The sequence below is a fragment of the Nelumbo nucifera genome, chromosome 3 (genome assembly GCF_055504915.1).
Source record: "Nelumbo nucifera cultivar China Antique chromosome 3, China Antique-T2T, whole genome shotgun sequence".
NCBI lineage: Eukaryota > Viridiplantae > Streptophyta > Magnoliopsida > Proteales > Nelumbonaceae > Nelumbo > Nelumbo nucifera.
This window is the reverse complement of record NC_142651.1, coordinates 21,954,131-21,973,190: the sequence shown is the minus strand read 5'-3', so window position 1 is coordinate 21,973,190 and position 19,060 is coordinate 21,954,131. Positions and strand designations below refer to the sequence as shown.

General features: G+C 35.3%; 1 protein-coding gene across 1 annotated transcript; it reads right to left on the bottom strand.

Annotated features, from left to right (window-relative positions):
• Positions 1-6,800: 6,800 nt before the first annotated feature.
• LOC104601429 (transcription factor HHO3-like) lies at positions 6,801-9,944 on the bottom strand. Its single transcript, XM_010264761.3, has 5 exons — positions 9,186-9,944; positions 8,740-8,996; positions 8,341-8,614; positions 8,151-8,227; positions 6,801-7,339 (listed from the first exon to the last, which is right to left on the bottom strand). Exons 1-5 carry the CDS (start codon positions 9,334-9,336, stop codon positions 6,998-7,000), a joined length of 1,101 nt encoding a protein of 366 aa, XP_010263063.1. The 5' UTR covers positions 9,337-9,944; the 3' UTR covers positions 6,801-6,997.
• Positions 9,945-19,060: the final 9,116 nt, after the last annotated feature.

Sequence of the window (19,060 nt, the reverse complement as noted above, 5' to 3'; positions counted from 1 at the left end):
TATGTCTTCATTGGAGCTTCTGGAAATAACGTCTTTGCCTTAGTTTCTGCTTTAAGCCTGGAACACTCCCAAATTTTTCTATATGCTAATCATTGAACTTAAAATATCTTTCATCCACAAAAAGAAACACGAAGTTTTTCTCCAGTACTAATTCACAAGCATGAAAGGAAGAAGAAAACTTAAAACACAAGCATGCTTTTCCACATCCTCCAAGCTCAAGTGAAAATTACATGCCCTTTTTTATGGATAAAAGCAAACTATCATTACAAAATAAGAAATGGGGAAGTAAACAAATATGTTAAAGAAGTTGACTTAACTATTACTAATCTGTCTCGTTCAGCAATGTCATGAAAATGTATAGTAAATCTTATGCATTACTGTTTTTAAGATCCTTTTGTCTCATAGTTTATAACTCGCTCATATCCTCAAGAAATTTTCATTACTATGGTATGCATTGATGTTTTTAAAATACAGTTGTGCAGATGAAGAAATTTGCATTACCATGTATATGATGACAAATAGAAGAACAAAGACATGAGAAATGTATGCCCGTGTATACATGCAGCTTGACTTTAGTTATTTCCTTTATTTCACTTGCTTTTACTGCATTGGTTAATTGATCTTTTAGTGTTTCCTCAAAAACCGGATTTCCTCTTAAAACCATTGATTTTGATCAGCGAACCGCTGAATCGGGCGATTAATTGTTCGAATGTTTTTTTTTTTTAATTTTTTTATTTTTTTGTCAGAACAGTCTGAACATTCGATTCAAACAGTTAGACCATTCAAACCAGTAATCAGACCCCTGACCGATTCGGTTACCAGTTCAGTTTTAAAAACCATGGTTTCTTTTTCTTTTTATGTTATTGGGCAACCAATGGATATCTTTATTCTTCAAAGGTAATATCTAGTTAGACTGACTATTGGAATCCTTTGACACGGCTGTGTTAAAAACTTAAAATATTAAAACGTAAAGTTTTTTTTTTTTCAGATTTGACATATTTTAGCTATTATTTCCGTCTCCAGTGTCAACCTTAGTTTATTGCTCACTCCACTTTGTTTCTACGTAAATGACAAGGAAAAGAGATAACCAGCACTATATTCTGCTCTGTGGTACTCCCCCATGTGAATGGAAACCATTAGTTTCATTCTCAAATCTCAAGTGTTTATTTTTCCTTTTAAAGAATGGAAGGAAGAAACATGGGTCTTTCATAACTGACTCATAACAGGGTAGGTTTTGAAGCTTACCACGTGGAGGGAGGTGAGATGGTGGAACAAGTGGATTCTGGATCTCTTGTTCCTGAGAACTTTGCCCAAGTCTATCCATAACACACTACCCCCATGAATTAGAAACATCTCTTCCTACATAATATTATGTGGGAGGATGAGATGTTTTTCATCCGGGGTTATGATTGAAGGCCCTGTCTTGACAGGAGGTTCCAGTTCCACGAATTTTACCACCTTCCAAGGAAAGAATCCCAAGTTTCCAACACGGCAAAGATTACCCATCTCCGGTCCATTAATGCTTCACGGCCAACCGAGTCAATATTTGCTGACGGAATGGTGAGCTCTCATAACCAACTCAGGTACTCACTTTACACCTACACATTTGCCTTGCATGCATGCGTTGTAAAGCTTATTGGTGTCTCTCCATGTGGACTCAGCATCTGCCGTAAACCCTATTCTATGATTTTTTCAGTAAATTTCATCCATCTGCCCTCCAATTTCCTGTGAATGCTTTACTGTAGCTGGCTATTCTTGCAGTTTTGCTACCTTAAAAATATGATGTTATTTTATTAATGGGAAAATCTATGATGCGGAAAAAATATGACATGGGAAGAGTTTTGACCAATCAAAATCCACTCATGAATTTTGATAAATAATATCTGATTGGCTATCACGTTTATGATTTCAGTTGATTGGTTAGAAAATTTTCAGATATCATATCTTTTCCATATCATAGTTGAACCCTTAATTAAAACATCGTAATAAGGCTTATTGATGGATTATGAAAGTCTGATATCCAATTCGATTCTGAATCCAGTTATTTTAGATTTGGATGTTAGAATTTACTCTCAATTGTTAGTTAAAAAAATTGCATTCAATTAATAATAAGATCGTTGGGTGTGGATTAAGCCCATCCGATCCAATTAAAATTCAAATCCGATAAATTTAATATTTTATACTTATAAATATTTATTATACATATATAAGTTAAAAATAACTTATTTTTAATTTTTTTTATCATTTTAAACACAATAAGATGATTTTAAATTAAATCTGAATTAAATCCTAAATCTGATATGTTAATTTCGGATTGGATGTAGATATAAAGGTTTGACACTCAAATGTGGATGCTGATGTAGCTAGATCTGATCCTATTATTAGGGGTGGATTCGAGTCGAGTCGAGCCGAGCCAAATAGTACGAGGCTCGAGCTCGGTTTGCCAAGGTAGTACAAGGCTCGATCTCAAGCTTGAGCTCAGTTCGAGATAGAACCTTGAGCTCAAGCTTGGCTCGGGCTAGATTTGAGAAAAAATGTTTTATAAAAATAAAAAATTATATATAAAAAATATTTTTTATTTGATATTTAAAGAATTAAGAACTATAATATTTTTATTATATATATTATTTTCTATAATTATAATACATATATATATATATATATATATATATATATATATATGTATGTATATCTGAGTTCGAGTTTGGCTTGTTTATTAATCGAGCCTGTAAATTGGGCTCGAGCTTGGCTCGAAACTTGGTTGAAACCGAGCCAAGCCGAGCTCGAATAGCTCGTGAAGAGCTTGGCTCATGGCCACCCCTACCTATTACAGCCATACTAACCCTTTTTCCCTCTCTTAAGTCTCATCTCTCTTATCTCACATAATGGTTTCTATTCCCAATGGGATTCTCTAAATTTTGCATGGTGTTCAGAAATGAGAATGCCCACCTCGTGTGGTTTTCTCCTCAATGGTGTTTTAGTAATAAAGCCTTAAAGATCCCAAATCCTACTACATATCTAAGGTGGTGTTTGGCATTGATGCCATTTTTTGAGAAAATGGTGCCACATCAGTGTCACATTAGAAAAGGCGGTGCTTCAGAAAATGGCCTTTTATTTGGCATCGTTTTTTCAGGAAAAAAAAAGTTGCTCCAAACTATACTTTGAAAATGAAGAAAGTGTGATATGAAAAAACACCAAATTCAATGTTTTCTCAAAAAACAGCCTATTGCTGCCAACGGTGCAATGACGTGCATCAATGTGGCACAATCTTGGGCATTGGATAATGTAGACCAATTAACGGTTATACAACACTGGTACCAAACAAAAACAGTGCTGTTTTCCTAGAAAATAGCCTATGTGGCAGCAACGATGACAAAAAAAAAAAAAAAAGCCATTTTCTAAGAAAACGATGCAACAGACCCTCATGCATACAACACCATTTTCTCAGAAAACATCTCTGAAGTAATGGCATTGATGCCAAACACCTACTAAACGACTTTGGATCTCCTACCCACAAGAAACCTACATACCTACCCATAAAACACTATAACGGTACATCGGAAACATCTCCCATGTTATGATTGATGGGTGATGTTCCGGATGAGCGGCTGTGGCGTCCTGTGGGTAGTGCTACTCTTGTCAATCGAAACAGGCTTCCTGTGCTTCAATGATAAAAGTATAAAACATTAAAAATTTAAAACCTACATTATGGTAGGTTATTGCTCTGGTCAGTGATGTCTAGTGAGCTACAATAATGGAGATGCTTCGCTGGCCCTCATAGTTAGAGCATGATTCATGCTTCCACATTTTGAACCCATAAAAACGGTTGACCCCTTAATATTATATATTTCTGTTTCTAACAGATGAAGAATGGATCTTTTTTATGCTTTTAACGCTAATTAATCTTTATTTTTCTTTGTTTACAAGGATAGGCCAAATTTTCCTTTTCTGGGACCATCGTAAGGGATGATTCCCTGGATCACATGGCACATTCATGAACCATCCAATTGGGTTTTTTCAACATGGTTGGTTGGTTTGCAATGAAATCTCAAATCTGTGGCTCCAAACCGCCTTCACATTTGGAAGAAATGATGCTAAGTTTGGATTACTAATAAAAGATGTGTACCCAATGAAAGATGCTTCCTGGTTAATTTAAGCCATTAATTAAACCCTAATTCATGTTCAGAAGAGATGGAATCCTGGTCTTTGGAATGTTCAACCTTTTGTAGCCTTACAAGAACATAACTTATATATAAATGGAGAATATCCTTGGACAAATCCAGGTACCTGGAATATTCCTATTGTATATTGCACATATAAGATCAAATAGATTTTATTATTATATTATAAACATGACTGTCATACATACATACTTGCATCTTTCATTCTGTCTATACTCTATAGGTAGGAATGGGATTCAAAAAGACATTCAACCCTTTTTCATGTTTCTTTTATCTGATTAGTAACCAGATCTATTATTCCACCATGACTTAGCACCTAGGTTTCTGTAAGGCTTGTTTGAAAGTCAATGAAGATTGTTGTTTGGTGAACTGAAATCAAGGTTTAAATTATCAATGCATTCAATATACTTAAAAATAAAATTGAGTATCAAGTGTGAAAATGGTATTCTATCATATAATATAGTTAATATTTAAAATTTTATCATGTATCGGCCTATGTATTATACCTATTGATACACAAAATATGGGTGTTTTAGGCCTTTGGCCTATTTCAGGTGGTAGATAGGCCTAAAACCTATCCCCTAATATATTTTTCAAAAAATAAATAAAAATAAGGTGAGCGCATGGTTCAAAGTACTGATACAGCCTTTACACCGTATCGGAGTGTATCAACAAAGTTACTAATATTTTAATTAATTAATATCACTCAATTCAAAGTATTTAACCTATTAAAAACCTTGAAAACCGATGAGTATTGATACTTTGAACCTTGGGTGAAACCTTTTGAAATTGGATCCCATTGTTGTACTTAAAATAAAACTTGGCGTGAGACTATGGATTATTCAGGTTCATTTAAGGAGCAGAATCGCAAATTGTTGGTGTGAGAATTCTAGAACCATGACAAATGGCTTCCTTGGTTTTTAGAATTCTTGCGTCTAAGCAAACCTATTTCGGTATCATGTAATGTGGACATGGCATTGATGGCTCTTCGTAGAAAAAAGAAAAAAACAAACAAACAGACCAAAAACCCACCTTTGTTTCCAACATTTCGATGTCTATAATTTATGACTCAAGGTTCCTTTTAGAGGTTACCTACTCTTGAATCTTGATGTTTGTTTGAATGGTGAGGCTTGAAGAGGGTGGTGATGGATTATTAATTCTTGCACCTTTTTTAGAACTAGAAAATTGATTTCTTTTTTTCTTCGTGGGCTATCAATTATTGAGGGTGAATTGTTTGTTTAAAAGAGTATAAGAATTTGGCCATTCTTAGGTCCCGTTCGTTTTTCAGTAAGTTATTTATTTGGATAAATGCAATTATCTGGGTAAGTTTTTCTTGGAAAATACTAATCCAAGTAAGTATATTTACCCATGTTTTTTTATTTTTTAAGTAAAAAAAGGAAATGACCATTTTAACCGTAAAAATTCATTATTAAGAGGGCATTTTTTTGCCTCATTCATTGTTGGAAAATTTCCCCCAAAGTGGAAAAGTTATTTACCCACCTAGGAGTACTTAGGAAATAAATTTTTCCCGGTCCCCACATTAATCTGAAAAAAGAACATGGAGTTATTCCCCCCTCTTAAAATCCAAAAAAAGAACACCCCCTTATATTAAAAAAGCGGATTCCCCTTTTTTTTACCTCTTTTTGGTGTAACATGATATAAAGACATGATTCAAGAAAAGGAAAAAGAAAAATCAATATGTCTAGGGCTGCAAACAGTATCCCATTGTTTGAATTCAAATTTAATCCCATTAAAGGTGATCCAAATTCGATCCATTTTAAACAGTTTTGTCCTACTATTTGGAATATCTGGTTTGGATTTTGGAAACTGAGTTTCAATGAATGAAAGCCATTTTTGTCAAAACAAATAAAAATTAAAAATTGATCCATTTAAATATGAATATACACCCCATCCAATCTAATATAATTTGATTCCATTTGATTTATTAAATATATATACTCGTACATGTTAAAAGTGTATATTGTACCTCTAAGTAAAATTGGCTTGAATGTTGTGTTTTTACTTTTTACTAGATCATTCAAGTTTTTAATTTTTAAATTCACTTTATTTATGAAATACAATATCAAAGTCATTTTGAATTCATTTTATTAATAATATATAAAATTTTCATCATTGTTAATTTAACTTATTTATACCATTCAATATCCCATTGCAATCCGAATCAGATGCAAATCCAATGGACAGGATCTGATTCAAGTTCAAATATATCCCTTTTCTTTTTCTTTACAGATGGATTTTAACAAATCAGAAATCCATGAAGTCAGAAACAGAATAACCAAAAGTCGAAACAAGCAATCTCTTGCTTTGCACTTTGTAGAAGATGAAGCAAGTTCCGAGTAAAAACACAGGAAGAATTCAATCAAGTCACAAGCAAAACAGGAAATATATCAGTGGTGGCTTCACATTTGTACCTCTGCAAGGAAACAAGCAATTTCTTTCTTTGTATTTTCTGGGAAGCCAACGCAATCACCTCTCGTGAACAAATGACAGCAAAAACAGGTTAATTAAATAAAAAATAAATACAAAGGTTACTTGAAGCGTAAAAGCCAAACATCAACCTGAGCTCTGAGCTGAGGCTGTGATTATGGAACAAAAGACAAAAACAGGAAATGCTGTGTGATTGATTATAAGACAAAACAACAAATTGAAACAAAAACTTGAGATCAAGTTCTATCTTCTTTCTTCGTTATTTATCATATTACAAAAAAAAAAAACAAAAAACAAAAACGCCACTTGGATTACGTTACAAAACTTGAGAGTCTCTCTCTCTCTCTCTCTCATGGACATGGCCTCTATTAATAGGATCGGCTGGAAGAAGAGGTAGAAGGTGAATTGGAATGAGTGTCGTCATCCTTCTTGCAACTGCTCCTCCCTTCTGCTTGTAATGGCGACCTTGGAGATAGCTTCTGTCGCTGCTCAGAGCGCACAGTCGGTACCGAGGGTGCAGTTATTGGAGCATATATCGTCGGATGAGCAGTAACCCCAGAAACCCCATTTAGCTCTCCCTTGGTTTCTGTAGCTGCAGCATAATCATGGGGTGGTACCCATATACCTCCGACCACTACAAACTGAGGTGGTTGGGGGCTGCCGTTGTTCTGCACCGCCGGACTGGGTCGTCTTGTATGCAACCTATATTTCTGAAACAAGCAAAGAAAGATGAATTAAGAAATTCAGAACTGTAGAACATGGGTGGAAACCTTGAAAATTCAACAAGAATACAACTCATCACACTAAGTCTAAAACAATTATTCCCTCGAGATTCTGTTGTCTCTTGTCTGCAAGTCTGCAACATATATATCAAAGTTTTTCACAGTGTTTTAGACTAAATTAACAGGCAAATATCAAGCAAAATGATAAAATCACCAAACAGTATCATGCCCTCGATTCTCTGTTGTATGTTGAGGTCACCTCTCACCAATAATGGTGTTAAGGTCCATATACAGCCAATAGATCATTGGCTCAACAGATGGCGATTGGATGATTCCAATTACTCAAAATCCCTCCAATCCTAAGCGAATAAATTCCAATGGGTTGTTGGAACTTCTCGTCAGTAATGCCCAAAGACTTATCTAAACCATGGATATCTACCAAATGGAGTAAATGGTGGGTCCCTAATCCTTATCGTTTTCTAGTCCCAACTCTCAAGTAATCTACTTGCCTCTGTTCAATAAAATAAATCCTCTAGCTCTGTATTTTATACTGATAAAATTGGAAGAATCACATCAGCGAATCCTATGCAAATCTTTCCCCTTAAAAAAAATATATCAGCATTTACGATTCTCCACGCTTTGCTTCAATCCAAATTTAACCGATAAGTCTCAGCAATCACATTAATTAGAAGATGCTCTATGAACTGACCTAGATTCCCAAATTATTAAGATGGAGTCCAACAGAAAAAATATTTTAGATGGAAAACGAAAATTAACAGAGATCGATGATCAAACAAACCTGTAAGTGGCTTTTGACTTCATCGTTTGTAAGCCCATCTACTTTCATCAGTTCCCTAATCTGCTTAGGCGTTGCAGCTGTGAACAGATTAAACAAAGCATGAAGCAGCATGTTAGTGACCATACCAATTCACATTTAATCGAGAACTGTATTTAAGAGAAGAAAAAAATGGTTTGATTAATTTACAGACCATGAGAACCACCAAGCTGTTGAAGGGCATGTAAGAATCGCCGGTGCAGTTCCGGAGACCAACATCGCCTGGGCTTCCTGTTTGACTGTGATTTATCTTCTCCTCTGTTGTCGCCATTAATTGTGTCAGCAGTAGAGCTGATTGCAGCAGTTGTTTGGGCTGACGATGGTATCACCGTTATAGATGGTGCTGTGAGTTTATCATCTCTCTGAAATGGATGAAATGCGCCTCCACCTTTCTTCGACTCAATCACCGATGGCTTCCGACTAAGATCCTGTAAATTCTTCTAATTCTAGTTTAATCAATCAAAAAGAAAAAGGAAAGGATGGACTTTTGTTCCTCTCTTGTTTTCCAAAGAAGAAAAAGAAAACAAAAAGAAAGAAAGATCTGATTTTTAACCTGATTTAGGGATGGATCTGGGTCTTGGTTCCATAATTGGACAGATTTCAACCAGTCAGCCTTCTTGCCTGGTTTCTCATTTATGTCCTCGTTCTTGGGCTTGTTTGATTCTTCGTCTTCTTCGGAAGAGAAACACCGTTTCAAAGGAATAAATTCCTCCAACACAGGAGCTTCGCTTGATGTCTCCTCTGAACATTCAGATTGTCCAGGAAAATACTCTGTGGTGGTAGCAAGCTGCTGTCTGCATGTCTCGATGGCTGGAACACAAACAACCCAGAAGAGAAAAAACATCAATATATCAACAACCCACATGACTAAAAATAAAAAACAAGACTGATTCAACGTGTAATCTTAGGATGATGGTCATTGCCCGCAACTTGGGTGGCGAGATTCATTACTTAGGAGCAGAAAAGACATGAAAAATGAGATGGGTATATGAGGGATACCTTGAGTAACAAGTTCCAGACAGAGAGGGAGCTCGCGACGGAAGACCTGGATCTTACGACGTTCTTCCTCCAAGGCTTCCATGTAAGTCTGACACTTGTGCGCATTTTCTGTATAATTAGCCATGATGGTCATGGTCGGTTGTGGGTTCATTTTAATTTTATCGATCAATTCTGAATCCTCTGAGTTCTGAGGCTTAGAAGAAGGATGAGAAGGATAAGAAGAGAAGAAGAAGAAATTCTGATTCTAGAATAGAAATGGAGGAGAGTAGATGAGAACCATTAAAAAAAGGAGGCTTTTGTTTTACAACATCGACGGGTCCGTAAAAAGCTGGAAAAGATAGAGAATAGCAGGATCTAAGCAGTATCAGGAATCAAAGAAGGAATAAACTTGGAGAGGAAGAAACAAAAACGATGAGAGAGAGAGATGCAGGAGAAGAGAAATCGGAGGGCGTAGAAAGAAGGATCGAGGTCGGGGCGTCGCGTATAGAACGAATCTTTGATGGTGGTGGGGGAAGGGATTTCAGGAAAGAAAGGGTTGAATATTCGAGGGGGCGATTCCTTCTTTCGTGTCTCTCTCTCTCTCTCTGTGCTGGCGCTGACGTCAGGATCAGGAAGATCAGGAGAGAGAAAGTGGAGATAAGATCAAAAAACACCCATCTCCATCTGGAGCTGTCTCCCTCTCTCTCTCTCTCTCCCTCCCCCCTCTCCCTCCGAATATCCTGAATGATGAGAGAGAAAACGTTTGGAAGAATCACGAGAAACCGTTCCAGAGAATCTTCTTCTTATTAACGTGCTCTCTCCTGCCCACGCCGCGTATGGGACGGACGAGCCTTAAAATTAACGACGGAGAGAGAAAATAGGAGAGAGAAAGAGGGGAGAGAGATAGAGAGACCTGAGAATTGCCTTTTCCCGTCCTCAAAGGGCGAGGTACGAGGTGTGACCCTTTGATTGGAATAATCTTGCTTAAACGTAGACCCAGAGATAAAGATACTGATGGAATGGTGGGATTTTATTCTCCACACGTTGTTTTGTGGGGACAAATGCTTTCACGTTTCCCGCTAATATTTAAGACTGTAGTTGTGCGGGTCCCACCAAAGAGAATAAAATAAGTAATTGATTGGGTCAAAAATTAACTCCGAGGCAAAATAATGATGACTGTGTAAACGTATTTCCGTTGTCTGAATCCAAATAAACTCGGATACGGATCCCAACCATCAGATCCGCTATTTATTGTATGGAATTTGGATCCACCCTATTACAGAGCGTATATTCATGGACAGACGAAGGACGGTCAATCTAACCCTCAACGTGTACCAGCATTTCGTCGGGGTTATTAATGAATAGTTTAGATCGGCCACGTCATCTTTTCACTTAAATCGGAATGGTCCTTGTTAACCGGATCAGGTTAGGATATCCGAATATATATAATGGGTAAACAAAATATAACTTTTAGGATTAAAATTCATTTGAATTGAGTGGGAATAGGGAATTTAGATATGCTTTTTTTTTGTTTATATTATCTAGTTTGCTTTATATTTAATTTTTTAATTTATGTTAAATTCATATAAATTTACTAACCTTTAATTGAATTCGATTTGAATGGCATATCTCGATATATAAACAAAACGAATTCATAAATGTGTTTTACACATCCATGGATATTCAAATATCGCATTGAATTTGGATAATTGGATCTGCCATATTCTTGTGGACCTTATTGGGATGTATTCCCATCCGAATTCGATCCATTTTATTTCCAACCCTACTACCTTCACATGTTTTATTAGGTTTGGAGAGGCTTGTTAGTCGATTAATTTAGGCATTTAGATAAATTGCACATATTGATATAAGAGCATGTTAGCGCATGCGCACAAACACACATACATATAGATCAAATTTAGGTTACCCTTAATTAGATTTACTCGAATTCGAATTCGAACAAATGGATACTATTGGCAATAATTATATTAGAAATATGAGTTACAAAAAAAAAAAAGGAATGTGATATAATTCGTTTTTTTATGAAAAAAGTATTTATTTTTTACAACTAATTTACGTATAAGAAACTTAAAACAATTCAATTTAACCTTAATCCCCACTACCCATCCTGTCCTGCCATTATGCACTATCAAGAGTCATTTAGAGGAAGAAAATGGGATGTGTATTCATATCGGATTGGCTAAAGTTTTTTTGTCGACTACCAACCAGACATTAGAAAAAAAAAAAAAGGCAACTTTTGAGAAATTTTTTATTCTTTTTTGCATTCAACCAAACGAACCCTTAATCTTTTTATCATTTTTTATATTCAAGAGGAAAATTAGAGTGGAGATTGAATGGAAACAAAGTGATCCTACTTTCTCATAAAAGGCAACTTTTAACTTCCTTTCTTTCTTGCTCACTTTCTTTTCACTCTTCTCTTGACAACCGAAAACAGTGTTATGTGTGCCTCAACTCTCAAGTGATAATGGTTTGTTTTGGTGGGTAACCCTTCACTGCCGGGTTGGGCCCCCTTGTTCCCTTTAAAATCCAATGTCATGTGGGCTAGGTTAGACCTACTACTAAATTAGGGCTCTTGCCACCTGGCCCATTAAAGCCCCTTTTGGCTTTTGAGCATTCAATTGAACAAAACAAATAGCTAAAAATCGTTGGATAAAGGTTCAATTTGTGGAAATTTGGGCCAAAAATGTGAACAAATGGAGAAATCTACTGTATCCAACTGATGGATATTTTAAAATTGGCCACATAATTGCTCCATATGTACCAGGATAGATAGATTATGACTAAAAAAAGCAGTATAGGTTAGGTCAATTAGATAAGAATCATGAGTTGATTGATTAGGAAGAAGTAGCTGTGTCTTAGTGACACATGCAAGTGGCTAGAGGTAAACAGATGGACTAAAATTTTGGGATGATTGTTTGGACGTGAGGGTATGAGTCAAGATCTGTTTGGACGTGTGTCTTAGTGACACACCTAAAATGCTTCCAACATTATCTATTATGGCACATCTAAAATATGATTGTCATGTCAAAAGTATGACTCCATCCATGTTAGGTGTGTTTATTTGGAGAAGATCTCAGATCAAATACGTAAGGGCCCGTTTGGCGCTTCCTTTTGCACGGTTTTTTTTGGCTGTTTATAAATAAAGTAGACCGATTTTTGGTCTATTTTTGTTTGGTGCGCAGAAAATTTAGTCGTCAAAAGCCAGAGCACCGAAAAGATATGAAAAACCCATTTGAACTGATTTTGGGAAGTTCCAAATAAAGTTTTTCGCATCTTTTTCATTTTATTCTCGTGCGGAAAGACATGGAAACACACACGGAAAGACATGCGTCTGCCAAACATGCTTCGGACTGCTCAGATCTTCATACAAAAGTTCAATGCATCTTTTGACTGTTAGAGCTACAAGAAGATCTTCTCCAAAAGACACGCCAAACGAGTCCTAAATTATGGTCAAAAAAATTTTGAGACCAAACTAAATTATTGTGGCATGAAAATTAAATTAGAACAAATTAACCATTTTATTGTGGTTTGATGCGGTTTCTAATACAATTTGGGTCATTCTATAATTTTATTGGTCTTAACCTAATTAGAAATCCAAGGCTCAAGTTTGGAAAGAATACAAATACAAATATGTACGGTATAAATGTATAGAAAATAATATAAAATATAAGGTTTTGTACTCTATATACGTGTATTTGTACTCATTGCAAACTGAGCCTAAATAACACCTATACCAAGTCTGAATCTGCTCCTCTCAGTGACCTCACAGCATATCTTGACCACACATCGAGAACATCTCTTGTATTTGTATTTATTACTCACGAAGAGATGTTCTCAATACACAATGGGATGTGATTGTAAGGTCAGTGTGAGGAGTATATCCTAATTCACCCTTATCTTTTCCAAGTCTTTTTTTTTATTTTATAATTTTATGATTTGATTTGATTTGGTTTATAAAATTCAATAAAATAAACTAAAACCATAAACCATAATTTAAGAAATTGTGAAATCGAACCAAATTGTTTTGGTTTGGACTGTATAATAAACACCCTTATGTATAAAACATATTTGAGATGTACGAATATAAATCAAGTTGTATGCGTGTTGGAAGATTTCTTATTGGGAGCAGATTCGGATTCGGCAAGTATTGGAATTATAGTAAAAAAAAAAGAAAAAAAAAAGTCCAAAATTTTTCATAAAAAAATTGAAGAAATCACATTTGACAGCAGGAGCACGGCTGTCAAGGGGTTGGATTCAGACAAAAATACCTAGATCAGAGGCATGATTAAATATTTAAATGATCAAACTCAATTGGGATTCGAATATGCAAAGCAACAAGTCTATTATTTTTGCACATCTTTTAGTAATATTCTCAGATCAGATTTTAACGGGAGTGGAGGATTGGATGGATTCAAATTCATTCCAAAACCAGCTAACATAATCGAATTGCATTCATGATATAATTGATGGAGAAGTCTTTCTTTGCCCATCATTATCAACCTTCAAAATTTTGTTTTTGTAGTGATAATCACCGGCCAATGTTATTAAGAATCTAATATTTTTATTATTTAATGGGAGAATTTTTTAGGCCTTTGTAAACAGGGGTGTCAATTGAACATAATTTGGTCGAATCCGATTTAGCCCAATGTGGGTTCATTACAAATGGATCAGGTCCAATATATCCAATTTAATGAATACTTTGGACTATTCAATCTGTTCAATTTTTTTTTTAATTTAGATTAATTCTAACCCAAACCTGGTCATTGACACCTATGTCAATGGACCAAGCATTATCTCAATCCAATCAAATATAAAGTCATTGCGGATTGACTAGGTCAAATCCAACCCAATAAATATTTTGGACCATTAAACCTGGACTGATCCAATTTAATATGTCTTATTAGTTCATCCAATTCATTCAAATTGATTTTGATTTGAATGGGGTCCAATCCAAAACCGATCTATTGATACCCCTACTTGTAAGGCTGACATTGAACCAGAAAAAAAATTATTAAACTTTGAATCAAACTGATCTAGTTATATAAGGTCTGGGTCAGCATTATATGTTCCATTATTGGCTTTGGTTGTTCAGGACCAATTAAGAACTGATTGTCAAATTACAGGTAAAAAGTATATGCCAGTTATAATTAGGCTTTATCGGGTCAGACTTGATATTCGTGATTAGGGTCTGGTTCGGATCTGGGTTTGCACATTTACATACTTGATCGGGTCTGGATCTACACTTGACCCATTGACAGCACAATAATGATGAAAATGAAAATTGAAATATAGCTAATGATTCACCAATTTGTTTCTATATCTAACAACAGCCCCAATATTAATATATAGAGAGAGATATCATTGAGCCAAGGCAAATATCAAAAAAATGCCCTTCTTACTGACTGACTGACACTGTTTCTTGTAAGAGGTGTCTCCTAATACAAGACAGTTATAAGAAAAAGATTGATTGATTTGAAAAGGGAAGAAAGCAAAAATAAGCCCACAACGACAAAAGAAGAGGAATATTCTAATACTAAAACACCTTTAATGATACTTTATATATTGACTAGGATGGCAATTTTACCATTCTTGTTTTGTCGTTATTCATGCCTTTTTAATGGCTTTTAGAGTGGAAGAATTCCGGGTTCTCAAATGTCCGGTTCTGCTTTCCAACTTGGAGATGACGAAAATTGCATCCTTTCATTGGTGTTTGCATTATCGCCAGCAATACATGGTAACAATTGTGATGTCCATCAACAATTTATTCAGGCAAAGTGTCATTCTTCTCAGATAAAATATCACTAGAGTCCATTATTCAATGTTGGTCCCTGTTATATCAGGTCTCGGCAGAGGAGAGGAGGTGAATCAAAAACAGTCATAATGTTTGGCATTTTCTGTACAAAGTGACCCTCTTAGACTCAAATCCATGTTCTTACGTTTGACGGTCCGAGATTTTACCATTACACAATTGCAGTAAATAATAGTCCCTTGAATAAAATATGATCAATTTTAGGAATTAATATCTTCATTTATAATTTATTTAATTTAAATGAAGAAAATTAAAAAGAAAAGGTTAAAGAATTAATACTTATATTTATAATGATTAACCCAAGGGTTATTCATAACCTAACCCAATCCAATCCAACCCATTTAAATGGGTAGGTTAGATGATGGATTGATCACACAATCCACCAAATAAATGGGTGGGTTAGATTCTGGGTGGATTGGGTGAAAATTTGCCACCCCTATATATTCGTCATATATTAAAGGTGGGAAAATCTGCTATAACCCCATAAAGTTCAAGGAAGTCACTTAATCTACATCTTATGAAATTCTAGTGTTTTAAAACCTGGCTGGTCCGGAGGCTCAACTGCTTCCCCCTCAAGCCATGATGTCATAGATATGAAAATTTCAAAAATAAAAATAATATACAAATGGATCAGATGGGTTCAACCATTCAGGTAGGCAGACTGTTGATCGGGTTGACAAGTTTTAGGGACATAATGGGTTAGGCATTGACCCAAAGTGGAATTGTGACTGCACCACTGGCCAATCCGCTGGATCAACAATGGATTGAAAACACTGAGGTAACCCCTTCAAGGCAAATTCATCCTTGGTGGATCTCTCTCATCAAAATATGGAGACCATGAAGTGTTAGACTGTTTGTAAGCCTTAAATAAGAGTGCCCTTTATCGAGGGCTGGCTCATTAGTGTGTTAGCTGATTTGTTCCAGCGTTGATGTAGAATTAAATCCCATAATAACACTTTGGAGAAAAAAAAGTCGGGGAAGTAATTAATGGTATATAGCACCGAATACCAAAAAAAAGAGCGCCCTTATTTAAGCTATTTATAATTTTTTTACTTCATAATCTTGAAGAATAATAATATGAGGATAAAATAATAAAAAAATTCTTCTTTTTTTTACCTTAGAAGGCAAATTCAATGATAAATGCTCAGGTTAGAAGGCAAGATGCAGACAATCGGCGAGAGAAAGGAACACGAGTGGACTTATCATGGGTTTGCTTTCATGGATTTTGTCCAGATCCGGATTAAATATGGGTGCCTATTTGGATCCTAATGCTTTACATATGTTTACCTGCAATTTGCAAATCATGTAATACCATTTAATGTTTTAATGTTGTTAGCTTTTGGGTAAATCGATGATGCTGGGAAGTTTTGTTCAATCAAAATATCCTGAATAACACCTGATTGCTGCTTATATAAGAGGTTGGATGCACCTTTGGTCGAGAGCTTCTTAAATTTTTAACAGGCCCAAACCCTAATACAAGCCCAATGTAATTGAAAACTTTCAGATAGAGCAACTCAACTTGCAAGCTTAGGATTATATATGATAAGATTTGACTATTTTAAATTGGATCAGATATGGATTTGCATGCAGTGTTTGCCGTGTCTGGATCAGGATATGATAAGGCTTCAATAAATTTAATTAGGCCCAGACTCCTGGATCCAGTCCAAATTTGACACATGGTTGGCTAACATTTAAGCAACCTATTTTCCAATATGTGGGATCCACTTGGAACATTGTATTCGCCATTTTCTATCAATTTTTAAGTTTGACTCAAAAAGCTTTTTCAAGGGTGTTTCAGTCTTTTTATATTTATTTACTCATGTGTGTAGATACCCAACACGTGCCCATATTAATACTCTTAATTTGCTTTTGAAGCTTTTTAGCTTCTTGTGCTCTTCTTTGAATCCCATGTAAAATAGTTACTCTTTTCCATGATACAAACACAAATGGGAGTGGGTGGTGGTGGCGGGGTGGGGGGGAGGTACACATACATATTTTTGTTCCCATTGCTTGGGGGAACTCTCTATCACATTCCCATTGCATTGAAAGCCTTTGGAAGGGAATATGTACAGTGCAAAATACATGTTCTTACACCGTGCATATTTGTATTTGTACTCTTTCCAAACTCAACCTAGCTGTGTGTTGCAGTATAAATTTATTTGAAGTAATGAAAAATTATGGTACTGTAAATGATTTGGGTGCAAATTCTGATTTATTTTTGTTTCAAAATTTGCCTTATTTTGTTTGTTTGAAATATAAATAAAGTAAGACCTGAAGCAGAATAAAGTAAAACCCAAAGCAAAATTAAATCAAATTTTGCATTCTATTCATTTGCACTCCAATGCCTTTGTACTAGTGCAAACAAAATTTCACTACAACAAACACATGAGTAATTGCAAATTTGCAATTCTACCATCACAATAAAATAAAATGAGGGTAATTAATCTATGGTGCATGAATTACACTGTGAAGTAAAAAAAAAAAAAACATAAACCAGTAATAAAATGACACATAACAACTAGAGGTGTAAATGGATCAAATTCAAATTGAATTAGGCAATATCCAAATTCAATTTGAATTTGATTAATTAATTATTTTAGGTAATTAATAAATATATAAAATAAATAAATTACTTATATAGTTTATATTATATATAAAATATTTAAATATTTTATATATTACATATAAGAATTAAATAAACAATTGAATTCAGATATTTATCAAGTTGAATCACATCATAGCCAAATTTGATTAAATTACTTAAATAGTATGAATAAGATATCCAAATTTAACTAATTATGATATTTGAATTATCTAAATTCAATTTGATTAATTCAAATCTTGAATTTTCGAATAACATTGATACCCCTAATCAAAACTAACATCAATTTCATTCAAATTTTCCAAGGCACATTCACACTTTGTATAACTCATCCTCAACATAACCCATTAAGAGAGGGGGTCGAGATGATACTAAACCATTAACATACACGGATGGCTGATGATAGACAATTTCACATAAGATAGCTAGATGGTACAAGGCGAGCATGATAACAAACAACCAAATTGTCCTATTTTAAATTTTCATAAAGAGGATAAAATGGATGCATGATACTTGGGGAAATGATGATGATGATGATAACAACAACTACTGCTATACAGCTATAGTGCTCACAAAAATCTATTATTGACTTCACCTAACTGCACAGCATTTATTTTAGCAACACGTCCAAACTTTGTTTCATTCCCTCCACATCCATGCCAATTGTCCTAATGTGGAGGATTCACAACAAGGTTATAACTTATGAAGGGTCCCAACTCCCAACTCCAAATTCCAAATTCCAAATTCCCAATTCCCAATTCAATTTCCTATAATTATTTTTTCTTTGGTCTGATTCTGATCGCTTTCTTACGAGGGTACACGTTGAAAGCATTAATGCCTGAGGGAGTGAGGGTTGATTAAATTAGTTGAATTTCCAACCTGGAAGGAAAAATGGTTCAAAGTTCAAACTCAAAGCTGGGTCTTAAAACACTAGTTTCATATAATGAGGTGTCAAAGGTGAAAGCATTGTTACGGTGGGGTGTAAATGTTTTCTGTGAGGGTAGAAATGGAATTGAACAGGGTTCCAGTTCGGACTTAGGTTGGCCAGGCCAGTGGCTACTCAGCCTAAGCAATAAGCATACATGACTCCAAACTAAATGGGCTAAGGTTGGCCCAGCCGATTCAGGCACGGAGACATCACTTTCTTCAACCGAAAACCCAAAACGCATGTTACATGGGCTCATCGAGTTGAAGGTTTAGGCATTTTGCAGAAGTGCATATATAGAGCCCATTTGGGAGTTGGAACGGCTGAAAGCTTTGATTGAGCTGCTATAGACAGAGAAGCCACCACTAAAAGAAACTTCAGTGGAAGGTCATATTTTGGGCTTACCATAGGCTGTTCAGGTAGGGCCCACCTTGTAAAGCCACGCATTACTACATGAAAGCCCTCAGAAGTCACAATTCACAAACCTCCACCAGCTGAAGCACAGAGGCTTCTGTTCTGTATTGCTGAGGTGGTCCCCA

What these genes read in the sequence shown, in the direction of transcription:
- LOC104601429 (XM_010264761.3), bottom strand. Translation starts at nt 9,336, where the DNA reads ATGAACCCACAACCGACCATGACCATCATGGCTAATTATACAGAAAAT. An exon ending in CAGATCCATCCCTAAATCAG is followed by an intron (nt 8,615 to 8,739) that starts GTTAAAAATCAG and finishes AAGAATTTACAG; the next exon opens with GATCTTAGTCGGAAGCCATC. An exon ending in ACAGCTTGGTGGTTCTCATG is followed by an intron (nt 8,228 to 8,340) that starts GTCTGTAAATTA and finishes ATCTGTTCACAG; the next exon opens with CTGCAACGCCTAAGCAGATT.